Consider the following 27,994-nt stretch of genomic DNA (forward strand, 5'->3'; position numbering starts at 1 on the left):
GCCAAAACTATCTGAACAAATGCTTTCCTTCTGGGATTCTGGAATTTTGGTACATGCTAGGCACAAGCTGCTTGCATGACCAACCATGAATTAAAACCTTGGGCACTGAGACTCTACTGAGCTTCCACAGACAGAAACATCACACATACGCCACTGCATTTCCACCACTGTGGGAAGAGTGAGCTCTGTACAACCCCTCATGTTAGGAGAGTGCATAAGGAAGCCTGCACATGGACTCCTCTAAACTCCACTTGTCTTTCTCCCTTATGATCCAGCTGGATATCCTTAGCACATTGCGGCATTAAATCTAGGCTGTGAGTACAACTATACGCTGAGTCCTTCTAGCAAATCTCCAGAAGCAGAAGTGGTACGAAGGACCCCTAACACAACTGTGTCCTTTTGTCACCTCCTGTTAGCTTCTCAAAATCACTAGTCTGACCTGGCACAACTGCACCACAGAAAATAATCCTCAGGTGAACACTTCCAGTCCTTCTTGTATTTGTCCACTCTGTGAGTTTTCATATTTATTAAGTCATTCACATAAATCACTACAGAACTCTAAACTATTTCTCCTATTTCTTTGTCCTTTTATGCTACATCCAGAAAGAACTTATTAGCTAGATCTTCTGGCTTGATAATCTCTTCCACAGCTAACCTCAGTCTGCTATCCAACCCATCTACTGACTTTTTTTTTTTTAATCATCATTTCCAAGGTCTCTAACTGGTTCTTCTTCATAATAGCTTGCCATTATTTTATAGATTGATGACAGCCTCTCTTATCTTCTAAAGAAATGTTCTGTTTGCTTTTTATAAACTGTTCCCTCTGGTGCTAGCTAAAAAGAATAAGGTAGTTCTATATGTACTAAAAAAAAAGATAACCAAGTGGAAAAAAAAAAGCCAAAGAAAAATACATTTATGTTAAAAAGGGGTGGGGGGAACAAGATCAAAGCTGAATATATGTATGCAAATGCATAGCAAAATTAGTATCTAGAAGGATCACCAAAAAGTAAAGAGCAGATGGAGTTGGAATGAAGGGCTAACTGCACTTCTTACCCTATATACTTCCAGGTGTTCACATTTTTATTTTACAAAGAAAACTGATCTTTATGTTACTTGTGTACACTTTTCAAGTAAAGAGATAAACAGGTAGGTAAATGGGGAAAAGTTGTTTTAAGATGACAAAATGCCAACGGTAGGATGAAAGTTAAAGTGTTAATTAGTTTTCACACTTTATTTAATGTTAAGTATATTATTTTATAAATTAAAAAGATAACAATTTTAGCATCTACTAATTATGATTTAAAGAGAGGAAAAATGCGTAAGGCTTTAGAATTTTCTTTTTTCATAACTCTGCCTTTGGAAGTATAAGCACAAATATTCTTGAAAATCAACATTTCCTCATTGTCAGAAATCAAACCTAACCGCTTTCTCCAAAAACAGAGAAGAGAAGCTTTCTGCTTTTGGCAATGGCAGACCAGCTTAACAAGACTGATTCTATAGCCATGAGAAAATGCTAGACAAAATGTTAACAGTACCTGTTTGAAGACACTGGAGAATTAAAAAGGCAGTAAGGATTTGAAGGGCCAAGAACTGAGAGAGAAGGGAAGCCCAGAGAGCTTAGCTGGACATCTGGTGTAGCTTCTCTCCTCTAGGATTTTCCTCTACAGACACTGTTTCAAAAATGATAGCTGAGAGGCTAAGAAACTGAACAGAGCTTTCAGCAATTTTCATAGAAATGGAAAAACAAAAACTGTAATTCCAGGCCACCAAGGAGGAAGGGTCTTGCTTAATTAATTGTCCAGGCTTTCAGTGAGAATTCCTAAAGGGGCATAATGAACTAGGATGAACGAAAAACAGAGCAGCCTCCCAAAACCAAAGCCTAGCTTCTAAAAAGTTCAATTCTTAACTGAGTTAAGATGTTCTATCACTAATCCTGTGTAGGAAGAAAAGAAAATCTTCTCTGAAGGAAGACAACAGGATGCAGAGCTTTACATTATTTCCACAATTTTTCATACATAGTGTCTAGTGAGCAGAAATATCCATATATGGGGAGGGAAAAAATCTACAATTGACTAGAAATCAAAAGGGCACAAGAAAAACTAAAAAAAAGGCCCAGAGGATATCTACATATTAGAGTTTTACAGTTATCTGACATAGGCTTTAGAATAGGCTTAATAAATTCAAAAACCTAAATGACAAGATGTAGAATTCCAGCAGAGAACTGAATGCTATTTTAAAACTCAAACTGAAATTCCATAAGGAAGGTGAAATAACTGAAATTAAATGCTCAATGGATGAATTTAATAGCAGCTTAGACAAAGCTAAAGACAGAATGAACACACTGGAAGATAGGTTCAGAAGAAAATATCCAGACTGAAAAATAGAAGAATAAAAAAATACAGAAAAGAACACAGGAGTTTTTTTTAATAATAAAGTTTAAAAGGTCTCTTAGGTTAAGTCTCAGAGGGAGAAAGGAGAAGTAATGGATCTAAAACAATATTTGAAGAGAAAATGGCTAAGAAATGTTTACGACTGGGGAAAAAAAAAATCCAACCACGGATTCAAGAATCACTATTAATAGAAAGCAGGATAAATACGAAGAAAAGCACAGGTAGAAACATCACAGTAAAACTGCTGAAAATCAAAAACAATAACCTTCAAAGAAGCAACTTCTCAACAGAAATGAATTACAGAATAATATCTTCAACACACCAACCCAGAATTCTAGAATCTGGGTTTTGAAGAACAAATATTCTTAAAAATGACAGGAAAAACAAAGACATTTTCACACAAATATTGAGAAAATGTGTCACAGCAGACCCACATTAAACAAAACACAGAGGAGAGCTCTTCAGTTAAAAGGAAAACTATGCAAGTAGAACTACAAAAACAAATGAACAGCAGAAAGGATAAATACGTGGGTGTATCTAATAAACTGTAACTGTATTAAGTAATAATGATGATGATGATGTTTTATGGGATTTAAAATATAGAGAGAATTAAAATAAGCAATACCAAAAGGGCAAGAAAAGGTTAATGGATTCAAAGTTTCTAAGATTTCCGCACTGTCTAAAATACAGCAAAAGAACTAACATTTACCAGACTTTAACAGTCAAAAATGCATACTGAAATGTTGGGTAACCACTAAAAAAAACAGGAAAGGAAAGTATAACAAGCAATAGGATGGGGTGAGAGAACAGTTAACAATTAAGCATAAAGAAGGCAAGAAAGGAAGATAAAAACGATCATACCACAAGTGGGATAAACAAACAAAAAAGACAGTAAGTTTAAATATAATTACATCAGTAAAATAAATATACACAGACTAAATACTCCAATAAGGCAAAAACTGTTGACTAGGTAAATAAAGCCAAAAACATGATGCTCATAAGAGATATACCTTAAATAAAAGATTAATAAAGAGTGAAAGTAAAAGGACAGAAAAAAGATATTCCATACAAACACCATCCAAAAGAACACCTGTAACATCCTACTAATATCAGATATTTTACAATGCTAAAAGTTAAAAGACACTGTAAAGATAAAATCATCATTTACACATATTTGTATAAACCAAGTAACACCTCAAAATACATAAAGCAAAATCTGATAGAACTATAAAGAGAAATAGGCAAATCCACAATCATAGTGGGGAATTTTTAAACACTCCTCTTTGTAACTGACAAAATACAACAGGGGAAACAAGGTTTGCGATTTTATTTTATATGTCATTTACTCCCCTAAAGAAACATGCCCATCTTGGCTATTTTTCTCTTAATGCTACTGGAGCTCATTTGCAACTAGAGGGATTTATTGGCACCTGATATTTTAAAATAAATGTCCTTTTTAAATAAATTTTAAAATAAATGTCTGCTGGCAAAGAAAAACAAACCCTGCAAACTGGACCCCATTTTGTAAAATAGTAACTCTTTCTTTTAAACTCCTATACACAATGAAATATGAGATCATAATTCAAAAACATATTAAACATGTGCTCATGATTAATGTTATTCTTAAACAATATAGCTGAATTCTCTCTCAAAAATGATATAAAGTAATCATCTATATGTTACATCATGCTATTAGACTTTCTTTAGGATGTGATTCTTATTTTTCTAGGTAGGTAATTCCAAAATTTCAGACATTTAAATTCAGAAAATAATGAGTTAGACTAAAAAAATAAGTTATTTTTGAAATTATTTTCATGTTTCAAAGCAGTTAACCCCTCTCAGTGGTCGTACAGTCTTGAAGTCTGAAATATGTAAACACATATTAAAACAATGCTTTTCAAACTAGAGACGTTTTTTAAGCCCAAAATAACTGTATTTTATGATTTATATAAAACAAGGCATTTTCTTCCTTGCTTGAATCAATGTCTATTAATAAATGAGTCATGGTGTTTACTCCTCAATCATGATATCCCACACACCTTAATTATTAACTTTATTAACACTTAATTACCTCCCTACACTTTCCCTAACTCTCCCCTTTGGCCTACACCGTATACTTGCGAATGTACAAGTATAACCAGCATTTTTCTTCTCAAAATCGCTCCTAGTCTCCCAAGAAAAGGAGATAACACCTAATGTTTTTTGTTAGGCCCTTTATTTCTAGAAGTGTAAGAAGAACTGGCTATAGAAAAAATCAGAATCTTCTGAGCTCAACTTTACAGAAAATTATGAAAATACCACCCATGGAAAGGAGCAGAATTTATATGCAAAGTTAAACTATGAGGCAATTTTGCAAAGCATTAGTAAAAACTTTCACTCAGTATTTAATTGGAATTTCATGATATTTTGCAAAGAAAACAGTAAATTCTCACTCTACCATCTAAGAGTTCTTTGATTTACTTAAAGGGGAAAAAAAAACCCAGGATGAATTTACATAAGTGAAACTTTTCTTGTAGAAAAGGCAAAGATCCATGGCTATCAAGAATCTTTAGAAATAACCAGAATGAAATAACCTTACAAATCTAGCGAAACAAACATAGTCAACATTCCATCTGCATAAATCTCAAGAGACCTGTAGAAGAAAAAGGAAAAGACTATAATAATATTTTTAAACATTACCAGTTTTAACCGTTCTTTTCTCCTTTTGCCAAAGGAGGCACTTGACCCAGGTTCTGATTCCTTTTTTCCATCTTCATCCTCATCTTCATCTTCATCATCCTCAAAACACCAATCTGGCAATAGAGGTGGGGGTGGTGCTTCCTCTATATCACCATAGCGACGAAAAAGTTCTTTCAAATAATCACCCTTATAAATTCCTGGTGGTCTGGCTTGAGCAAAAGTAGCAACTGCTGCTTCAATACTATGGAAAATAAACACCATGCAATTTCCTCACTACTCTCCATTTATGCAGATTTATCAAAATTCACTTATTATATTTAAGGCACCATACAAAGCACAATAGAGGTTTTATAAAATGGACAAATCACGGTCCCCCACTCTCAAGCCATTCAATTTATTAAAAGATAAATTCATTCTGCAAGTGTTACTATAATGTACACTGATACTTCCTAAACTCTAGAGGTAAACTGTAATGAGTGTACAGACAAGATGTGGGGAGAGTCTGTGAAGAATTTAAGTAAAGCCTTGAAGGTTGAGGTCTGATGCTAAGCAAAAACATCAGTCGAAGAACGTGAACAGCAATTTGAAAAAAAAAAGGAAAGAAAAGCATGCTTGTTCTTCAGGAACTTTCAACAGACCCAAGCAATAAGAGCAAGTCATTTGAGAAAGGCTAAGCACAGACTGAGTCTGACAGGAGTCTGGGGTTATTGTGCAGAGCATCTGTAGGCCAGAAAGGCAGAGCTAGAAGCTGATTATATTCAGAGAAGGACCTACTGCATGAAAGGCTCTGTAAACAAAAATAACGATGATCCTAAAAGTAAATGAGGAAATTCAGTTAGTGATATCCCATTCTCTCAGGTATTTCGGGTAACTAAGGTTCTAATCTCTGAGAATCTAAAAAGGCATTTCACAAACAGGTGCTCATAAAGACATGCTGATCGGTTTAAAAAGAGTAACTCTGTCCCCAAAAATACCTTTTCCACATAGCATTTAAGTTTTTGCTAGTACTCAACAGCTATTAAAAAAGGAAATACTAAAAATGAAAAGAAATACAAGAGTAACCTCCAGGGTGAAAACATACACAAACTATAGGGAGAATTTGTCTCTGGTAATTCTGTAAGATGTGAAAAAAAAAAATCTGGAAAAGAAAACACATCCTATATGCGATCCACAAGCACTCAAAAAGTGCTACTTAGTACAAAATGAATGGTAACGAATGGTATTCTAAAGATTAACCAAATCTAAAATGAAAACCACTGCAAATCATGTTAATCATGACTTCACCAAAAACGTGGCAATATAAAATGCTAAAACTGAAAACAATCAATAAAGAAGTTTATTAGTTACTAAATATCAATCACTAAATACAAGAAACAAATACCTCCAATCCATTTTCTCCACCAAAAAGGCACATATGAGGAAACCAGTACGATTGAAACCATGGGTACAATGAACACCTAGAAAATAAAGCAGTTTTGATTTAAAATTAATAAATCACTTCAGAGGCCACATTTCACTTTAAAATTCCAATGTGTACTCAAAATACTTCAACCATTTTACAAAATAACTACATTTTTAAAACTTGGCCCTCTCATAACTATTAAACTTGTCAGTTTAAGTTGCAAGCATAACGTATAGCACTAGCTAGAAGTTTAAATATAATAAATATATTCATACTTATAATATTATATATTAATAAATATACTGTCATACATTTATAAATATAATAAATATATTAAATATTATATACTGATTTATATGCAATTAACTGATTGACAGTTATATATAAGGTCTAAAGTTTTATCTTAAAACTAAAAGATTCCAAGCACTTAAATAAGGAGGTATTTCATCAAACACACAACTCTAAAGGACGGACACACACACACACACACACATTCAGGACAACTGACCAGATACAGAAAATAACTGATGGATACATAGCACAATAAAAATAAAACTACTTTAAAGTTCTCTAGAGACCAACAGACTGAAAGTCACTATTTGTTTAAGAGTGCAGAGGGGGGACTCCAGATTGCAATGCAGTGAATGAGAATAAATGAATTCAAGTCTCACTCTTTTAGAAAGCTAGGAAGGGGAAAGAGAAATATAAAACAGAAAGAAACATGTGGGGTTTTAGGGGGCCAGTTTGGGGGAGGTATAGTTTAATATGAAAGGCTTAGATACACTTATAGGCTGAGAGGACCTGGTTAAATTACGAGATCGAAAGTAATAAAGAACAAGGCTATAACTGGACAAAGTTTCTGAAGAGAAGAGATAAAAAATAAAGAGACAAGCCTTGAACAGAAAAAGATAACCTTAGAAATAAATTGCTATAATCATGAAAACTCTATAAATTCAGCATCTCCATTGCTTCATAAGAAAAAGTGACTCAAAAGTACTCAAAGATGTCAGCTGTAAACAGACTTTTTTACTCAACATGTATTTTTTATAAATTTTATTTATTCTTACTATTATTTTTTTGATGGAGGTGCTAGGGATTGAACCCAGGACCTCATGCATGCTAAGGATGCGCTCTACACTGAGCTGTACCCTCCCCTTCTAACATGTATATTAACCAACATGTAAATTTCCTGTCTACTTTATTTCAGACCAGTTTGAGACAAATATTCCAACTTTAGATATGTTTCTCACCTACACCACTACTATTTTTGCATCCAATTTTTACTCTAGTAAAATTAACTAAATATTTAATGAATAGGAACTGTAAGAATGCCAGTTAAGTGATTAAGTCATGTGATGATACATAATTTAAGAAAGTACCAATGTTCTTTTAATACTCATTGTTATGTAAATACATAAAGTTTTACCTTATTGTTATCTTACACTTCAAAACATTACTAGATGACTGGATTCTTTTTTCTCATAAAACCATTTTAAAATTTACTTATATGTACTGTTCATTGTTTCTAAGAACAGTTAAGAGCTTTAGCTTTTTAGCCTTACATAATTATCAAAGGAATAAAACCAACCACAAAATAAGAATCAACAGAATGCAGTAATCCAATCATAAAGGACAGAGATGACCAGATTTTTTAAGTGAGATAAGGGTTAAGTAAGATAGATTACAGACACCTGCATTAAAATAAATTCTACAAAAAAATTTGGAAGATTATGGATTTGATGTTAAAAAATGCCATAAATAAATATACCATAAGCCAAGTCTGATACAACTTCAATGTTTAAAACACAAAAAAGCTTTTTGTTTTCGGTTTTCCTCAGTTCATTGTGAGAATGAGTCCATCTAGTGGCAAGTAAAGCACAGTTTATAACTAAAGATTAGCTCACTCTTAACTATCTCAAGTCTCTTCTCATTTAAATTTGTCTTCATTTTCTAGGTAGGGTAATATAATGAAATAAACTTATACATTTCAAAAAATATTAACATCAACCTACATATTAAGGGAAAACTATAGCTCTTTTAAAATCAAATCAAGAGAGGAAACAATTTCCCCAACAAAAGAAGAGAAAGATGAGCTATAACTATAAAAATACACATGCTAGAATATAAGTATAAATTAAGAAAGGTGACTTCATATAGGGCTGGTGGCAACATATCTTTTTAAATAAAGCCTGATCTCAATATACACAATTTCCTTTCTATCTCACTAGTCAGACAAATTAATTTTTAGAATCAAAAAATGTATCTGACCGAACTAAATAAATGGTTCTTGACTGGGGGGATTTTGCCTGCCCCATCCCCAGAAGATATCTGGCAATGTCAGGAGACATTTATAACTGTCACTATAGGTGGGGTGCCACTAACATCTAATGGGTAGGGGCCAAGAATGCTATTAAACATCCTACAATGCACAGGAGAGTCCCCCAAAATAAAGAATTATCCGATTCACAATGTCAGCAGTGCTGGGTCGAGACAGCCCCTGGTCTAAATGAGAAAAAAAAAGTAAGAACAGAAAAAGGAAACAATTATTAAGAACTTACTATGTGTCAAGTTATCTTAAATATTTTCATTTAATCAAAAGCAATGTTTTTTACCAAAATAAACATGTATTACTCACGAAAATACATACTCACAAATCTGTCTCATGTATTTATAACTAGAAAAACCTAGAGTAGTTAGAAGCATTAGTTATGTACCTATTACAGTCTATCATTTTACCAAGAAATCAGCCATTTCTCTTTTAACACAAAACAGATTTGTTCATTTCTCCAGTCCACAAAATTCTTATCCTCAAAACAGTCATATCTGTACAAGCAAACAAACGTACTATATAGATCTATAATCTCTTATTTGTAATCATAATTTCAAAAAAGCTCTTAAAAATTAAGATTTTTGGTAGATCATCTGGGGACAAAACCTGACCTGAACTGATGCGATGTTATTTATACTCTATTTTTCTCACTGAGTGTGAATGAATATTCATATATTTAACTGCAGAAATGTTACTGTGTTTAATTATGGAATGCTCTCTACACCCAGATTATCTCTAAATACTATTTTCCACTAAAACGAACCAGGGTCCTTAGAGAAATAACTAATTCCAAGTTTGGAAAACATGTTGTACCGGGACCACGAGCTTGCCTCTCCTCGCGACAACGAAACCACAACTGACTGCTAAATAACCATCGAAAAAAAGACTGGAACCAACAAAAAAGATCTTCAACTGGAAACATAAAGAGGGAACCACAGCAGGACAATAGAAGGGGTGTGCTCATGATATAATCAGGCTCCATATCCATTCCCCACCCCAGGTGGGCGACCCACAAGCTGAAGGATAATTAAGTCGCAGAGGCCCTCGCACAGGAGCCCCATGTCAGGCTCCCCAGCTTGGGTTCTGGCATTGGGAGAAGAAAGAGACCCCAGCACATCTGGTTCTGAAGGCCAGCGGGGCTTAGCTCCAGGAGCCCCACAGGACTGAGGGAAACAGAGACTTCATTCTCTTGGGAAGCGTGCACAATCTCACATGCGCCAGGTCCAAGAGCAGACACAGTAATTCCACAGGAACCTGGGCCAGACCTGCCTGCTGGTTTTGGAAGGTCTCCAGGGGATGTAGGGGATGGCTGTGGATCACCCAGGGGACATAAAAGCTGGTGGTGGACACTCCAGGAGTGTTCATCTACATGAGCTTTCCTGGAGGCTGACATCTTGATTGGATCATTAGTACCAAGACCTAGCCCCACCCAACAGCCTGTAGGGAAGCCTCAGGACAAACAACATACTGAGTGGGAACACAGTCCCATCCATCAGCAGACTTCCTAAGCCACAAAGCCTCTAGACACGGCCCTTATCCACAGAGCTCCCCCTGCCAGGAAACCTGCATAAGCCTCCAGTCCAGCCTCATCCATAGGGTGCAGATACCAGAAATTAGAAAGTAACAATCCCAAAGCCTGTGAAAGGAATCCATAAACACAGGCCAGACTCTACACTCGGACAGCTGGACCCTGGCACTTACATGACAAAAAAGGAGTGTACTGCTGGGATGTATAGCATATCTTCCACAAGAGGACAACTCTCCAAGGTCAAGAAACATAACGAACCTACCTAAACACACAAATAGAAAGACAGACAATACGAGGCAGCAGAGGAATATCTCCCAGACCAAGGCACAAGATAAAATCCCAGAAAAAGGAATAAGTGATGAGATAGGCAATTTATCCGAGAAAGAGTTTAAAGTAATGATGGCAAAGATGTTCAGAGAACTCAAGAGGTGCATCGATGCACAGAGTGAAGTTTTTAGCAAAGAGTTAGAATATATAAAGAATATCCAAACAGAATTGAAGAATAAAATCACTGAAATGAATAACACACTAGATGGAACCAAGAATAGACTAAATGAGGCAGAAGAACAGATCAGTGAGCTAGAAGCCAGATTAGTGGAAATCAGAACAGAAGGAAAAAGAATGAAAAGAAATGAGGATAGTTTAAGAGAACTCTGGGACAACATGAAGCACACTAATATTCGCATTATAGGGATCCCAGAAAGAGAAGAGAGAGAAAGGATCTGAGAAAAATTTTGGAGAGATAATAACCATAAACATCCCTAACCTGGAAAAGGAAACAATCACCCAAGTCCAGGAAGCACAGAGAGTTCCACACAGGATCAACCCAAAGAGGAACATACTGAGGCACGCAATAACTTATAACCAAGAATACTCTATCCAGCAAGGCAAGGCTCTTATTCAGATTTGATGGAGAAATCAAAAGCTTCACAGATAAACAAAAGCTGAAAGAATTCAGCACCACCAAATTAGCTTTACAACAAATGTTAAAGGAACTTCTCTAGTCATCAAACCATAAGAAAAGAGAACAAAAAGAAGAAAGAGAAAAAAAAATAAACCTACAAAAGATTGCTTTGGTGGTTCAGGGTCTTTTATGGTTCCATATAAATTTTGGAATTGTTTGTTCCAGTTCTGTGAAAAATGTTGTAAATATTTTGGCAGGGGTTGCACTGGATATGTAGATTGCTTTGGGTAGTGTGGCCATTTTGATAATGTTGATTCTTCCAATCCAAGAGCATAAGACATCTTTCCATTTCTTTGCATCAACTTCAATTTCTTTCATTAATGTTTTACAGTTTTCAGAAGACAGGTAACCTCCTTGGTTAAGTTTATTTCTAGGCATTTTGTAGTTTTTGATGCAATGGAAATGTTTATGCCAATTATAAAATTCTGGTTTTTTAAGTGAAAAAAAAAAACAGTGAAGGGCTGCAAATGGCAAAATATCCTTCTTTCTTATGTGTGCGTTGTATTCCATTAGATATATGCTTCAACTTCTTCATCCATTCATCTATTGATGTGCACTTAGGATCCTTCCATATCTTGGCAATTATAAATAATGTTACTGTTGATAGCAGGATGTAGCTTTTTGAATTAATTTTTATTTTGCAATTGGCTTTACTCCTTAGATAACTCTGTAAGTTTAAAAAGCTAAAGCTCTAAAAGTTCTTAGAAACAATGAACAGTACATATATGTAAATTTTAAAAATGTGCAGTATATTGTGTGTATGTATTTACATGCAGTGTATTGTATATGTGCAGTCAAATTGTAATAATTCCACCTAATAAAACTGAAAAAAAAAAGAAAAAAGAAAAACATGTTGTACCAGAAAACAAGGAAACCATCAAAGACTGATGGAGTGATATTGAAAGGATACAGAAACCAACTTGAATGAGCTCCCAATGACCTAGGACAGAGCAATTTGGGCACAAGAATAAATACTGACTGCAACTGATTTACATACATCAACCATATAAAAACTCATCGGTTCATACAGATACTCCAAAAAAATGAAATTAATCAGTCACCACTGAAGATTGGTAAAATACCAATTCATCATTCTGGAAATGGAAAAATAAAAGAATCAAACATTTAACTTGCCTTTCCAGTACAAACTGCATTTCAGAATAGTCAAATTATTAAGAAGGAATAGTTCTTTACTAAAGAAGAATTCCAGCTAATCCATGAAGAAATGAGAGAATCAGAAAAATCATCATTTTGCAACTCCTAATGAAATACTGGATTAAGGCAACAATCATCAATGGATAATAAAACCATTTGACAAAAGACAGATGGAAAAGTTTACAACAGAGGAAACAAGATGCCACCACCTGAGCCTACTTACTCATCTTCATACCACTAAGAGTGGGACAACCAGACATTCTGTGCCTCCTGATGTGGTGTGAAAGGAACCATACAACGCCACCTATGAAGTATTCTTGCCTAAAACATATAATTATGCCTCTAGATTTAACTACCAGTTTACAGGACAAACAGAAGACAAAGGAAAATGTTAACTAATATCATGAGGAAGCAATCAGATAAATCCAGAATGTGGAATATTTTATAGGACAAATGACCTACTTTTTCCAACAAGTTGATGGGCATTAAAAAAAGGAGAATCAGAGAGATTTAGAAGACATACCAACAAAATGCAATATATGGACACTGTTGAATCCTGGTTTGAAAATCTAACTTTAAAAAGGCATTTTGTAGATAACTGACAAAACCCAAAAATGGACTAGGCTTTAGATGACCTTCAGGAATTTCTCATTATTCTGTTTGACATAACTGCACAGTGGTTATATAAAAACCAAAAATTTTTATCAGTTAGAGATGCATACTAAAATATTTTTAGTGAAATGACATGACATCTGTGGTTTGCTTTAAAATACTCAATAACAAATTTAAGGGAAAAAGAGGAAAAATGGAAAAAAATCAGTAAAATGACAATTACTGAAACTTAGTGATGGATACATGAGGTATCATTTTACTATTCTCCCTACTTATGGTATGTTTGAAAATTTCTACAACAAAGAAAAATTAGGGTGTACTGCCGCTAGGGGAAGGTAACATATGGGAAGGACTAGAAACATCTGACTACACAGGTTTCAGATGAGGGATTATGAAGCTATAGTTCTTCCTAAGTGTCAGAAAACGTTTGAGGCTTCTGTATGAAGTGTTTCAAGAATTTAACATTTCCGCTAAGTCTACAGTATTATCCCACAACCAGGCTAACTGAATGAATTAACAATTACATCAGCTAATTTAAAAACAATTTTTTTAAAAATAATAGCTTTGAAAGTAAATCCAAGTCTAACTTTTGCCATGTCACAAATGTGTGTCAAGAACGTGTGCAAGGCTGATGAAAATTCCATCTGCAATCCTAAAACACAATTAAAATACTGTAAAAGCAGGCCAATATTTTTAGATCCTAAGAACACAAAATTGATTCTTTATTCCTTTTGTTTGGAAAGGCGTCACCAGCAACCAGCTCTAAGACCAGCTTCTGTTACTGTCTTCAGAGTATCACTGCAATAAATAACTGCCACTGCAATCTGTGCTCCCAAACTGGGCGGGCCCAAAGTAAATGTTTCCACTTCAATCCACATGAATCGCTACTACTGATGTAAAATAATATATACAATACATTGTAGCAGAGTTCTATAATTTTTGTAACTCATAAAACACTCAATTTAGAAATTTTTCCCATCATTTCTACCAAGAATACAAATGGACAATTTATAACAAGGGTCAATGTGTTTTCCTAAACCTAGGAGTGTTAATCCTTCTGAAATGACATCCGATTCCAGATGTTAAGATGTCTTGGTATTCTTCTTGAATTCTTCAAGTATATTTAGCATTTACCCCTACAATGGCTGCTCTCAAATGAAAAAAGTTGTTTTCAATTAATCAAATAAACGCTTCAATGCTATTTTAGGCTGTATATCTTCTAGTTGTATCCTAAATATATAGGTATTTGTTACATATATTCATGTGAATGTGTAAATATGTATACACATCACAATATCATATCATATATTCCCATAATATTATTCTTCTGTTAAATAATTGTTCATACTGTACAATATAAAGATCTGCTTCTATCAGATATGTAAGCTGTTTCCAGTTTTTTAATTACAAAGCTGTGATTAAATTCTTTTCACATATATCTTTATGTCCATCTCTGACTACTTCCTTTAAATAAATTCTTAGATGTAGTCTTGATGAGACAAAGTGTATGAACACTTTAAAGGATCTTGAGAAATATCACCAAATTGTCCTTCCAGAGAGGCTGTACCAATTAATACTCTAACAATGTGTGTGTATACCCATTTTATCCAATCCTTAACTTTATATTTTTTTTAATCTTTGCCAATTTGATGGGAGAAGGTAACAACATATTTTAATTTGTATCTCTCGTTAAGAAGTAAAAATGAAAAATTTTTCATGTTTCTTGGCTATTTATATTTCATCTTTCATAAACTACACTTCCATTGTTTTCCATATTTTTCTATGGAGGAATGCCTCTTTTGCCTGTTGTATTGTAAAATCTTTTTGTCTATAAGAATATTAACTTTGAATTTGTCATATATATGCTTCAAATATTGCTCCAAATTTGTCAGATATCTTTTTGCTCTGCTTCTGTTGTATTTTGTAAAATAAAATCTTTTTTTGTTTTCCTCTCTTTTATGTGGTCAATCTAGAAACCTGTGTAGCAAGCAATTAAAGATCTGGACTTTGAAGCCAGAAACTAGATTACAAACCTGGCTCAAATACTTATTAGACGTGTGACAATGGGCAACCTACTTAATTTCTCTGAGGCTCAGTTTTCTTATCTGTAAAATAGGGATACCACCACATACTACACCGAGTGGTTGTGAAAAGACCGCATTCTTTCATTCCTTCATTTGTTCATTTAAAGTTTCCCACCAAGTCTGCCGGGAAATAATAAGCATTCATTAATAGCAGCTGTTACTATTATCATTGATAGACATTAATTCTTGAGTGTTCTCAAACTTAAGTGTACGTAAAAATTACCTCAGACCCTTGTGGTTTTGTTTTTTTTTTTTTCTTTTTGGTTTTCGGTTGTTTGGAGTAAAGGTAGATCTATTTAAAGATACATACTACATAGAGTATAGGCTGTTTCAGAAGGCACAAACCCTTGTTTTTAAAAAAGTTAGATTCCTAGGCTTCATTCCCAGGGTTTTTGATTATGCAGGTCCAGGATGGGGCCCTAAAACATGCATTTCTAATAAGGATCCTCAGATAATTCTGATGCAGGTGGTCCAGGAACACTCCTAAAAAAATACTTATTTATGGGTTCTGCCTTTGATGATATACTTGGAATATCCTTTCTTACCTCAGAGTTAAATAAATACTGACCTATATTTTCCCCTGTATTACTATGGGTCCTTTCAAAAATATATGAACAACCTAAAATATATTTTATTATATAGCTGGCTAAGGGGCTTAACATCATTTGTTGAATAATCACACCCTCCCCCTCCATCTCTACCACCAGGAAACAACTGTAGTTTCCACTGCTTTACCATATGCTTTAATAACTAGTAAGGAAAAACCCCTTATTCTTTTGTTTTTCAAATTTTTTCTTGCTCATAATCTTGCCTGATGATCTGCCAAACAATTGTTTTCCGAGCTCAATAAATATTTACTGACTTAATGGAGGAAGTGGATTTTACAAATAGAAATTCACTTCATAGTAATTCTTCCAGTCTCATTGGGATTTTGCTCAGAATTACATTAAAAATCTGAAATTAATTTGAAAACAATCTCTCTATTGCTTCAATCTTTTAATATCCAAGTACATTTTTCTTACTAAAGAACTTCTACATTTCTTAATAACTTTATTCCTTGGTGTTTTGTACTTCTGTTACAGAAGACAGAAGTAGTTTAGAGTGTAAACTCTCAACTCAGATTACTTAGGATCTGATCTAAACTCTAACTCTTACTAATTGTGTGAATGACATTGAGCAAGTCACTTAACCTTCTCAAGCCTGTTTCTTATAAAATGAGGGTGACAATATCTACCTAACAGTGTTGAGAAGAAAATGAGATAGTGTATATAAAGTGATTTACAGAGTGACTAGCAGAGAGGAAATGTTTAATGTTAGCCAATATTATTAATATTAATGAGATCACTCTAACTATATATTCTAACTAGTTGCTGTTTATTTGCAGAAAAATTATTGATGTTTTCTTATTTATCTGTGTCCAACTGTTTTATCTCCTGAATTTTACTATTCCTAAAATTTTTTCAGTCAATTCTTTAAATGGGGAAAATATTAGCTACTTAAAATTTTAAAAAGAAGGAATCACAAAAGAAAATATACTAACAACAAGAGTTTTTAAATATTAGCAAAAAGATTAAAAGGCAAATGAACTGGAAAAAATTTCCAACAGTACACATAAGAAGTTAATTTATGGCATCTAACTATAGAGAAAAAATTATTCAATAAACTGTGCTGAAACAAATGACTGACTATATAGAAAAATTTAAATTAGATCCTCAATTCAAATCATATGCCAATATAAATACCAGAAAGAACAAAGAATCAAAGCTAAAAATCATAAACCTTAAAATTTCTAGAAAACCACTCCTAGTAACATTGTTTATAATAGTAAAAAATAACTGAAAATAACACAAATACTTTAAGTAATAATTGTTTTAAGAACATTTACTTATTTATTACGTTTATGTTTATTGCCTGCCTTCCCTCCCTCCACCCCCACCAATCCCTATTTTCTGTTTTCTCCACTGAGATGTGTTAAGAATCTATATCTGGCAAAAAGTAGCAATCAACATATATCTGCTGAAAGAACTATCCATCAACAGGAGAAAAGATAAACTAATAGTATATTCATATGATGGAATCTACACCACAGCAAATAAACAACAGTTACATACATCATCATGGATCATGCTCAGAAATATAATATAAGAGAAAAAAGGAAAGTTCAGAATGATACATACAGTGCAAAATCCAAAATTATAAAAATTAAATATATAGTGTTTAAGGTACAGTACAACTGAAAAGGGACTATTGTGGCTTTATCTCAAAAAATATAAAAATTACAAAAATACATCTATTTTATAGCTCACAAAAGTTAGTCTACTACTCTAATAAACACTCTTGGTGATTACATAAAAATGAAAAAATAAAAACACTTACCAACTCACTTGTGAAAAAGAGAATGGAAACCCAATCACAAAATAAAACATTCAACAGTGGTAAAGCCAACGTACCTATAAGTTCAGGTGGGTTTCTTTCATTAAACCGCTCACACAGACGAATAAATGTCTCAGTATTCTCCGTTGTAGGGCACTCACCATGTCTAGTAATACAGAAACATTCCTTTTTAAAAGAAGAGATTATAAATTTCAATGAAAGGTTTCATCATTAAAGAAACTTAATACATGACTTACCCTTTACATTGAAGTTTTATATATTTGATTCCTTCTTTTTCTATGTCATTTCTGTCATAGAACCTTGAAGTGTTTGTCAGGTCCACCAACAAGCCCATTTTAACCTTTAGAAAAAGAAAGAAAGGAAGAAAAAAGGGCAGATTTACTCGTAACTGAATTTGTTTCAAAACGAGTTGACTGAATGGCAATATTTGAGGCCAGTTCATCCAGCTCCACTGAGGGAGATTGTACGTTCACTCTGGCAATGAACTATTAACAATGAAAGCATTACTTACCCAGGTCTTATTCAAAGCACAGAACTTTGGCAGGCACTAAGTGAGATAAATTAAGCCCTAAATAATGATGAAACAAGAACATAAGCAAAAGACTCCACTTCAACATTACAAAAGTTTACCTAAAAACGAAACGCTAATATAGTTTTCTGCATCTGCCATTCCAGTGATTATTAAACAAGAAGCCAGAACAGGGATAGCCTCTATCTGAAATACAGCCAACCTAAGCTCCAGGCACACAGCAAATCAACACTCCAAGCAGCCATCACATCACTATACTACCTGTTAGGCAGTTAAATTCTAAAGTGAGGATGTAGGGTAAAAAGTGTGCACAGTCAAAATTCCCTTGTAAATCCCTTAAATAATCAATAAAGAACAGGACACATGGCCATTTTTATGCATCTCACTGAAGACTCATTCCCATTTCTCAGCCAGTTTTTCTTCTTGTATTGAAACAAAATCATTATTTATTCCATTGAGCAGTGACTAAAGTAGTTGGTTTGTGTCCAGGGGCCATAGGTTTGAGAAATCTTTAACAACTAGAATCACATTCAGCCTAGCAAGATAGTCTCACTAAGAAATGCACACCTGAACTGTGCAAGGTAAAAGAACAGTTAAGCCACATATCTTCCACCTCATTCTAAAGCATATACTCTCTAAGAAGAATGGCAAGAAAAACAATGTGTACTTTTTAAATTGTTATTTTTCTCTCTTTTGTTGCTATTGATTTTATTGAGTAACTGTTGTCAGCTTTTCCTAAAGGAGACTAGTCTACAGAAAAATTCAATTCCATTGTCATGGGGGGAAAAATGGCAAAAATATTTAAATTTCATAAATCACAAAACAGACAAAATTATGTGCTTCTAAAATACAACTAGCTGCCTTAATGTGCTCTGTTGATTCCTCCCAATTTCTCAGGTCCTGTATGGATAAGGGGCAGGTCTACCAATCGAGCAAGCTCGCACTTACAGGAAATGTACTTTTGATGGCATTTTTTGCAATCTCTACCCCTGAGCCTACTTCTCTTCCCTTTTCCAACATAGCTTCTGCAGTGATCTTATTGCCACACACAAAGCTTTAGATGCCATAATATAGTATCTCAGTTAGAATTAGAATCCATGCTGTTTGTCTCCAGGCCCAAAATAAGAAGTGAATGAAAAGTGGACATGAGCAAGAAAATATGAATTTTCTAAATACATACGAATATTCTGGCTAAGGAAACTGAGAAACTGTACTGTGTGACTAAGCCGCCCTGAGCCCACATATATGTATAAATGTGTATATGTGCATGTGATGTGTCTGTGTGAACAATGTGTTTGCGTGTGAAGGTATCTGTAGGTATATACATACATTCATACATCTATTACACACACAAATTTATTTCTCTTAATAGACTCCCGATCCATGAAATAAGGATAATAATAGAATTTACTTCATACAGTTGTTGTTGAGATTTAAATGAAGTCCTTACTCTGTGCCAAGCAGTATTCTATGTGCTTTATATGCATTAATTTTATTTGCAAATGAGAAAACTGAAACATGAAGAGATTACACAACTTCACCACAAAAGCTGTAAGTGGCAAGCTGGAACTCAAACCCAGACTAACTGGCTTCCAAGCCCAAGCTCTCAGCACTCTGCCTGGGAAATATTTAATGCTCTATAAATGTTAAGTATAACTTTCAACATGTAATTAATAGTGAAGGTTAAAAATTGAAAGTTTACAAGTGAGCTAAAATAAAAATACATAAATAAATAAAGACCCAAAGAGTAGGAATGAGTAACAGGTTACCAAAAACCAAGTGATAAGTTCACTATCCCATGATAGGAACCTTGCACGTAATAGGTACCAATATTTGAATGTACTAATATAGCATACAATAACAGACTACCAAGAGTATAAAATAGAAGAGTAACGATGGTTGGTGTTATGGGTTGAATTATGCCCCCTAAAAACATATGTTCAAGTCCTAACTCCCTGTGAACGTGACCTTATTTGGAAACAGGGTTAGAGGGTCTTTGCAAATATAATCAAGATGAGGTCATACTGGATTATTGTGTCCTTATAGGAGGGAAATTTGGATACTAACACACAGGAGAATGTCAAGAATGAAGGAGAGACCACTGAGGAGCTGCAAGCAAGGAATACCAAGCACTGCTGGCCATGCTTGGAGTAAAGAATGGAAAAGACTCTCCTCCCAGCCTCCAGGACAAACCAACCTTGCCAACACCTTTATGTGGAACTTCTAGTCTCCAGGACTGTCAGAGAATAAATGTCTGCTATTTTAAGTCATCCTGTTTTTGGTAATTCGTTAGAGCAGCCCTAGGAAGCTAATATAATTAGTATCATGTCAGAATAACATTTAAAATCACAACTTTCATCTAGAAAAAGTTTGGCAATTTCCTGTAAAACTAACCATGCCCGCAATCATCATACCATTGGGTATGGTACGACTGCTTGGGTATTCAGTCCAGAAAAATGAAAACTTACGTTCATATAAACACTTCTAATGAATATACATAGCAACTGTATTTGCGATACCCCATAACTGGAAACAACTCAAATTGATTAAATTGTTATTTAACCATTCAGCAAGAGAATGGTTAAATAAATTCTGGCACATCCATACAGCTGAATACTCAGCAATAAAAAGGAACAAAATTTTTGTTGATTCATACAATAACCTGGATGGACCTCAAGGGCATTATGCTTAGTGAAAACAGCCAATCCCAAAAGGTCACATATTGTATCATTCCACTTATATAGCATTCTCAAAATGACAAAACTACAGAGATAGGGAATAGGTTAGCTATGAGTTTCCAGCCAATAGGGATGGGGGTGTGAAGAGGGTCTGACTCTAAAGGCCTAGCATGAGGGAGTTCTTTTAAGGAGAAGGAACAGTTCTGTAACTATCACCATGAATCTATACATTAGGTCAAACTATATACTATATACGTATACATACAAATTAATGAATGTAAAAACTAAATCAGGTCTACAATCTAATCAACAGTACTATACCCACAACACTATAAACTAACTATACTTCAATTAAAAAAAAATATATATATATATATATATAAAACACCTGTACCGTACCAACATCAATTTCCTGCTTTTGATGCTGTAGTACAGTATGTAAGTTGTCACAATTGGGAAAAGCTGGGGAAAGGTTCACAGAACACTATGTACAATTTTTGCAACTTCCTCTTAGTCAACTAATTATTTCAAAATAAAAAGGTTTACTTTAAAAAGTCACCTGAAGAACAAAAGAGAGAGAAAATATGTTAAAGCAGTATTAAAAATGTTTTGATACTTACCTTCAGACTCTTTAGATAATTTGATAGCATACTGGGATGGAACCGATTTTCTTCAGCAACTTGACTATCATACCTTGGTCCCAACATTGTCTTCAGAGGTAAGAATCTTCCTAAACAACATTAAGATGGATAACAATTTTCATTAACAAAAATGTTTCAGGTTAAAACTCTGTAACTAGCAATTCTCAAAATCACTTTCTTACAATGTTTTAAATGGAACTGTTCATGAAACACTCTCAATTTACACTATACTTTTAAAAAGTACTGCCTTGGAACCTTTAAGGACAACATAAATTCTAGAAATTGACAATCAAATGTAACAGCAAAAGAAAATTACCAGTGAATGGAACTTCCATAAAGACTCTTAAGTTCTAAACTACTACACTAAAAAGTTATTACCTTAAGCAAAAACAAACAAATGGAACCTAATCAAACTTATAAGCTTTTGCACAACAAAGGAAATCATAAACAAAATGAAATAACCTACAGAATGGGAGAAAATTATCTGCAAACGATGCAACTGATAAGGGCTTAGTTTCCAAAATATATAAACAACTCATACAACTCAATAATTAAAAAAAAAAGCCCCAATCAAAAAATGGGCAGAAGACCTAAACAGACCTTTCTCCAAAGAAGACATGCAAATGGCCAATAGGCACATGAAAAGATGCTCAATATTGTTAATTATCAGAGAAACGCAAATCAAAACTACAATGAGGTATCACCTCACACCAGTCAGAATGGCCATCATTCAAAAGCCCACAAACAAAAAATGCTGGGGAGGGTGCAGAGAAAAGGGAATCCTCCTACACTGTTGGAGGGAATGTAATTTATTGCAGCCACTATGGAAAACAGTACGGAGATTCCTTAAAAAACTAAAAATAGAGTTACCATATGATCCACTCCTCGGCATATATCCAGAGGAAACTCTAATTTGAAAAGATACATGAATCCCAATGTTCACAGCAGCACTATTTACAATAGTCAAGACATGGAAACAACCTAAATGTCCATCAACATGACTGGATAAAGAAGACATGATACACACACACACACACACACACACACTAGAATACTATTCAGCCATAAGAAAGAATGAAATAATTCCATTTGCAGCAACATAGATGGACCTAGAGATTACCATACTAGGTGAAGTCAGAAAAACCAAGACAAATATCATATGATATCACTTTTATGTGGAATCTTAAAACATGATACAAATGAACTTATTTACAAAACAGAAGTAGACTCACAGACATAGGAAAAAAAACTCACGGTTACCAAAGGGGAAAAGGGTAGGGGCAGGGAGGTGAGAGATAAATTAGGAGTTTAGAATTAGCAGATACAAACTACTATATATAAATAGATAAAGAGCAAGGTCCTACTGTACAGCAGAGGGAAATATATTCAATATCTTGTAATAATCTATAATGAAAAATATGAAAATGAATGTATATATATATGACTGAATCAGTATGCTATACACCAGAAAGTAACACAACATTGTAAATCAACTATACTTCATTTAAGAAAAAAAGTTTAATTAAAAAAAATAAAGTTACTGCCGCAAAACCTTTAAAGATAATGGTACTAGAAAACTGATAATGGAGTGAATTAAATCAATTCCTTAAAATTCCTATTACACTATTTTAATATGAAATTGGAACGCTCTCCATTTTATGGACCTGAGACACCTCAGGAAAAGGATCATGTTAAGAAGCATAGTAACCAAAATCACTCTCCAAACAACTATCAGTGATTCTAATTTCAGCAAGGCTGACTAATTTTGGCCTTTTTTTCTGAACCACCATATAAGCATATGGGAAGTCATCTTACATAACCAATTTTAAAACCACCTATTTTAGCATATAAGTCAGTATTCTAAAATACCATAAAATCAGTAAGAATATCTACCTAAAATATTATCTAAGTGAAATCTTAACATCTGTCCAGAGATGGTAACCTAAATTTCATTAAAAAACCATTTTTTCTATTTTTATTTTCTTCAAAACTACTCAAGGTCACCAGTAACCTACACAATTGCTAAAACCAATGGTCAATTCTCAGTTCTCAAAGAATTGATCATTGTTAATTCAAGAGGAAGCTCCTGAATCACCTTTTTCACATGGCTTCCAGGATCCTACATCCTCCTGGTTTCCCCCTCTCTCCCTCTGGCCTCTCCTTCTCAGTCTCCTTTACTGGCTCCCTCTTATCTCCCTGACCCCTCTGTTTTATCCCGGGGCTCTGTCCTTACACACCCTTTCTATCTACACTCACTCCTTTGGTGTCTCATCTAGTCTCACTTCTTTAAAAGCCATGAATGTGCTGATGACTCAGAAATGTGTATCTCCAGGCCAAACCTCTCCCTTAACTCTAGACTCAAATATCAAATTGCCTACCTGACTTGGTCTCTACTTGATGTCTAACAGACATCCCAGGCTTATATCCAAATCTGAGTTCTCAATCTTCAACCTCCACAAGCTGCTCCTCTCCTGGTCTTCCCCATCTCAGCAAATGGTAACACCACTGTTTTTAGAAGCCCAGGCAAAAACCTTTAGCGTTATCCTTGACCCGTCTCTTTCCTGCACACCCCCCATCCAATCCATCAGCAAATCCTATCAGACCTATCTTCAAAATATATCCAGAATCTGACCAATTCTTATCACTTCCACCATCACCTTACCTAGATTATGATACTTCATTTAGTTTATTTAACAGACATTTAATGAGTGCCTATTATGTACCAGGCATTACTCTAGGTGTCTGGAATACAGTAGTGAAAAGAAAAAAACAGATAAAAATCTCTGCCCTCACGGAGCCTACTTTCTATTGGGGAGAGATAAACCACAAACAATAAACATAATAAATAATAATATGGTAGATGTTTCATCCCAGTAGTCTTAGAGGTCCTATCCTGTTTCCTCTAAATATCCTTAGCCTCCTTGCTCCTCCCCCATTACTCAGTCACATTCTCCTGAGAAAAACCCAGACCTTAATAAGCCCAACCACCTGATTTCTTTGGGCCCACACCTCTGCAGCTCAAGGCTCCTAGAGAAATCTCACAGCACAGGAGATGGGCAACACTATAAATCATAATCACCCATCTCAAAGGCAATCCTATGATAAATAACTGTTTCATATCTTTTCCTCATTTGTAAAATATACAAGCTCCTCCACCCCCTTTTCAACTGACAGCTTCTCGTTAAACCTCACTAAAAAGAAAAGGTAAAGAGAAACTGAAGCTAACTTTATTTACACATATCAGACACGGTTTAAAACATTTTACACAGAATTAATTCATTTACTCCTAATGGAAATGTACATAATGTTATTATCCCCATTTTACAGATGAGGAAACGAAGGCAAGAGAGATTAAGTAACTTGCCCACTGTCACACTTCTAGTAAATGAGAGAACAAAGCCCTGGTAATATGGACATATAGCCCATGGATGTAACTGCTATTTAACAACACCTCACCCCATCGGGCAGAAACCTGCCTCACCTTTGCAGTTATAAGCCTTTCTGTTTCTGAGTCCATTTTCTCTTTCATCCCTTGTCCTTCCTCCCATTAAAGGCAAGTTCCTTCCCTTCTTCTCTGGACTCCTTTCCATTTTGCCTTCTCAAGGACCATCAATCAACCCTTCCTCCCTTTCATGTTGTTACCAACTTTCCTAGTATCTTAAAAATCTCACAGGCATCTCATAGGCATCTCATACTTCTGATAACTCCTTCCTTCTTGAAAAGTTCTCTTGGCTTCCATGACACCAGACTCCTTCAGTTTCTACCACCCACCTAACACCACTCCCAATTTCTGACTATTCCTTCTCAACTTCTTTGTTCCCTCTTTTTCCTCTAAGTGACTTCTAAATGCCAGGTTTTGTAGGCTCCATCTTGGAACCTTTTCTTCTATTCTTTCTACATTCTCTGCCCAGAAGATCTTCTCCACTGCATGGCAGAAACAATGCTATCTGTTCACCAAACTCTTAATTATTTTCCTCTGCCACAGCACACAGAATGACTACATTTCTCAGCTTCTCTTTTGTTAGATGAGGGCCACGTGACTGGATTGTGGCCAGTGGGATATGGGAAGGAGTGAGATATAACACCACCAAAGTTGGTGAGCAAACCCCCTGAGAGATCATCCATTCCTGCTCTTTCCTTTCCATGGCAACCTTAGAGGTCACAAGTTTAAGAGGACAGCATCATAAGAAGGAAAGAGCCCAGAGAGTCAACACTTGGAGAAGACTTGCCCAGGAAGGCTGCCTAACACACAAGGCATTGTGCTATAAGCAAGAAATAAAGACAGTATGTTGATAGGAACTGATGGGAACCCTTGAGTATGGAGAATGGTTTGTGAGAGAAACCAGCATTACTTACCCCACCTAACCAACAAGTGTGTTTTTAAATATTGTCTTTAGGCTGATGATCCTTAACCGTACAACTCCAACCTGTTTGAATTCCAAACCATATACCCAATTGTACACTCAACATCTCTGCTTGAGCAATCACGATCTAAAGGATACCTCTTCCAACCTACTTCCCCTACAATAACCTTAATGATAGCAGTCATCCCACTGCATAAGCAGAAAGTTAGGACAAAGTTTTGACTCTCTTTCACTCTAAATTCAACACCAAGTCCTTTCCATTTTCCCTAATTGATCTTTCAAATCAGCCTACTTTGCTGCAACTCTACTTCTAAACCATTACCATTATCTTTCACCTGGACTACCGTGACAAGTTCCTAACTAGTCCCTCCACTTCCATTCTTGTCTCTTTCAAATCATTAAACACAGAGCAATTAAAGTAAGCTTTTTAGAACTGAAGTCAAATCATCTCATCCCAATGCTTAAGAAATGGCAATGGTTTGCCAGTGCACTTTAAAAGTATATAAATGTTAAAATTCCTCATCACACCCTAAAGCCTATATGATCTGGCTCATACTCTCCAACCTCATATCCACATCTGCATTTTAAGTCCAAGCTATCTCTCCATCATCATCCTAAGAGAAGTCCTTTAAAAAAAAAAAACTATCTAGGAAACTTCTATTTATTCAAGATAATTCACATACACCTCCTCTGGGAAGCCTCCCCTGAGCCCCTTTTTCCCTAACATCAAACAAAGAATTAGGTTTATTACCTCTTGCATCCCATAATATTCTATAATAGAGTCATTACCGCACTTGTTACAACAGAACTGTGTTTTAAAATTATGGTTTGCTACTCCATGAAACTATGTGTTCTTTAAGGTGAGGAATTATACCTTAATCATCTCCCTAGTCCCAAAAACCAGCACAAAGTAGACACAAATATTTCTAAGTAAAATGACTTCAAAGTCATCATTATTATCATAAAACTGTATCATATTTATATTCCCAGTTAGTTTTGAAGTTCTTTACACACAGTGCATACAAAATAATTTTATGTTGAATAATCCATCTTTAAGAAATGAGAAGTCTGTTTTCTTCAAGTATTCACCTGAAATCTATCACTCAGAAGGAGAAAAAAGGAATTCCTCAGAAGTCAAGCTTGGCCCTATCTCCAGAAGCTCTCTCACAGGAAGTGTGGTTTAATTAGAGAAGGTGACTTCATGGTGGAACAAATTACTGTTTATAATTAGTACCATCTTCTTTCTGGTTCAGGAAAATCATGAACTTCTAGTACTTACAATGAGAAAATTTAAGCAGTCTTAACACATTTTCTTAAATACGCAAAATAGCAAAGAAATTATATAATAAGCAGGAATTACTTTTATCATCAGAAAACAAAATAAGAGAAAGAAAACAGGAAGTAGAAACTGGGAATGTGTATGATTCCTCATTTTCCGCTAAAGTTTATAAGAATATAGCTAGCATTTCTTGTTCTGCTACTATAAAATACTGCCAACCCTGCATATCCAAAATACACAATGTGGCATGAACACTTCTAGGACACAGAGAGACAGAATTTTAAGGGAAATTCAGAGACTTATCAAAAATTTTATGTTGTATTCACTTTACTTTCTAATAAGCATCAAAAGCCAACACAGAACTGAATATCAGTAAAGATTCAGTTTGGTTTCAGGAGGCCTGGGGTTCTGTCCAGGACCCACAACTGATCAGACAGATGAGCTTAGTGACTCACTGAGCACAGTAACTAACAGTCTAGCTTTTGGGTGTCAAAATATTCCAATACAATAAAAACAAAAAACTTTTTATTCCTGACCCTTCATCCTCAGGAGATAGAGGGAAAAAAGGACAATTTTTTAATAGTCTATTTTTTAAAAACACCATTTTTTAGACAAGTATAAAGCTGCCTAGAGCCTAGCACCTTACCAGCTGCTATCCATCCCCATCAGCACACTTGTCCCATTCATCTAAGAAGTCAGTATTCCGGTATGTGTCTTTGCCATCTGCAGATTATATTAAAATTCTAATTTTTAAACTTTTTTTCTAATTCCAAATAAAAAATATTCACTCTGACAAGACCTGCTTTATGACTTTGTTTTTCTCACAAATCAGTGTAGCAGGTAACTCTAATGAAAGGATCCTGGAAGCATGCTCCAGGTTAAAAAAGATGCCAGACATTTAAGTTTAGAGGTTTCTTCATAACTCCACAGAGAGAACTACATGTAAAAAGAAAGGATTCAATACTA

At 34.7% G+C, this 27,994-nt stretch overlaps 1 protein-coding gene across 4 annotated transcripts in view; it reads right to left on the reverse strand.

Annotated features, from left to right (window-relative positions):
• The window catches only part of RNGTT (RNA guanylyltransferase and 5'-phosphatase), a 198,009-nt gene that overhangs the window by 167,470 nt on the left and 2,545 nt on the right, over positions 1-27,994 (reverse strand). For all 4 annotated transcript variants that reach the window (XR_012074822.1, XM_006200295.3, XM_072965592.1 and 1 more), the window contains exons 2-6: positions 21,365-21,474; positions 17,774-17,877; positions 17,594-17,682; positions 6,451-6,526; positions 5,070-5,310 (exon numbers count right to left, since the gene is read on the reverse strand). Coding sequence is in view for 3 of the 4 variants with exons in the window: in XM_006200295.3 (XP_006200357.1) it covers positions 5,070-5,310; positions 6,451-6,526; positions 17,594-17,682; positions 17,774-17,877; positions 21,365-21,474 (620 nt within the window). In the remaining variant the exon portion in view is untranslated. The remainder of the gene's footprint in view (positions 1-5,069; positions 5,311-6,450; positions 6,527-17,593; positions 17,683-17,773; positions 17,878-21,364; positions 21,475-27,994) is intronic.

This window comes from Vicugna pacos, chromosome 8, assembly GCF_048564905.1.
Source record: "Vicugna pacos chromosome 8, VicPac4, whole genome shotgun sequence".
Taxonomy (NCBI): domain Eukaryota; kingdom Metazoa; phylum Chordata; class Mammalia; order Artiodactyla; family Camelidae; genus Vicugna; species Vicugna pacos.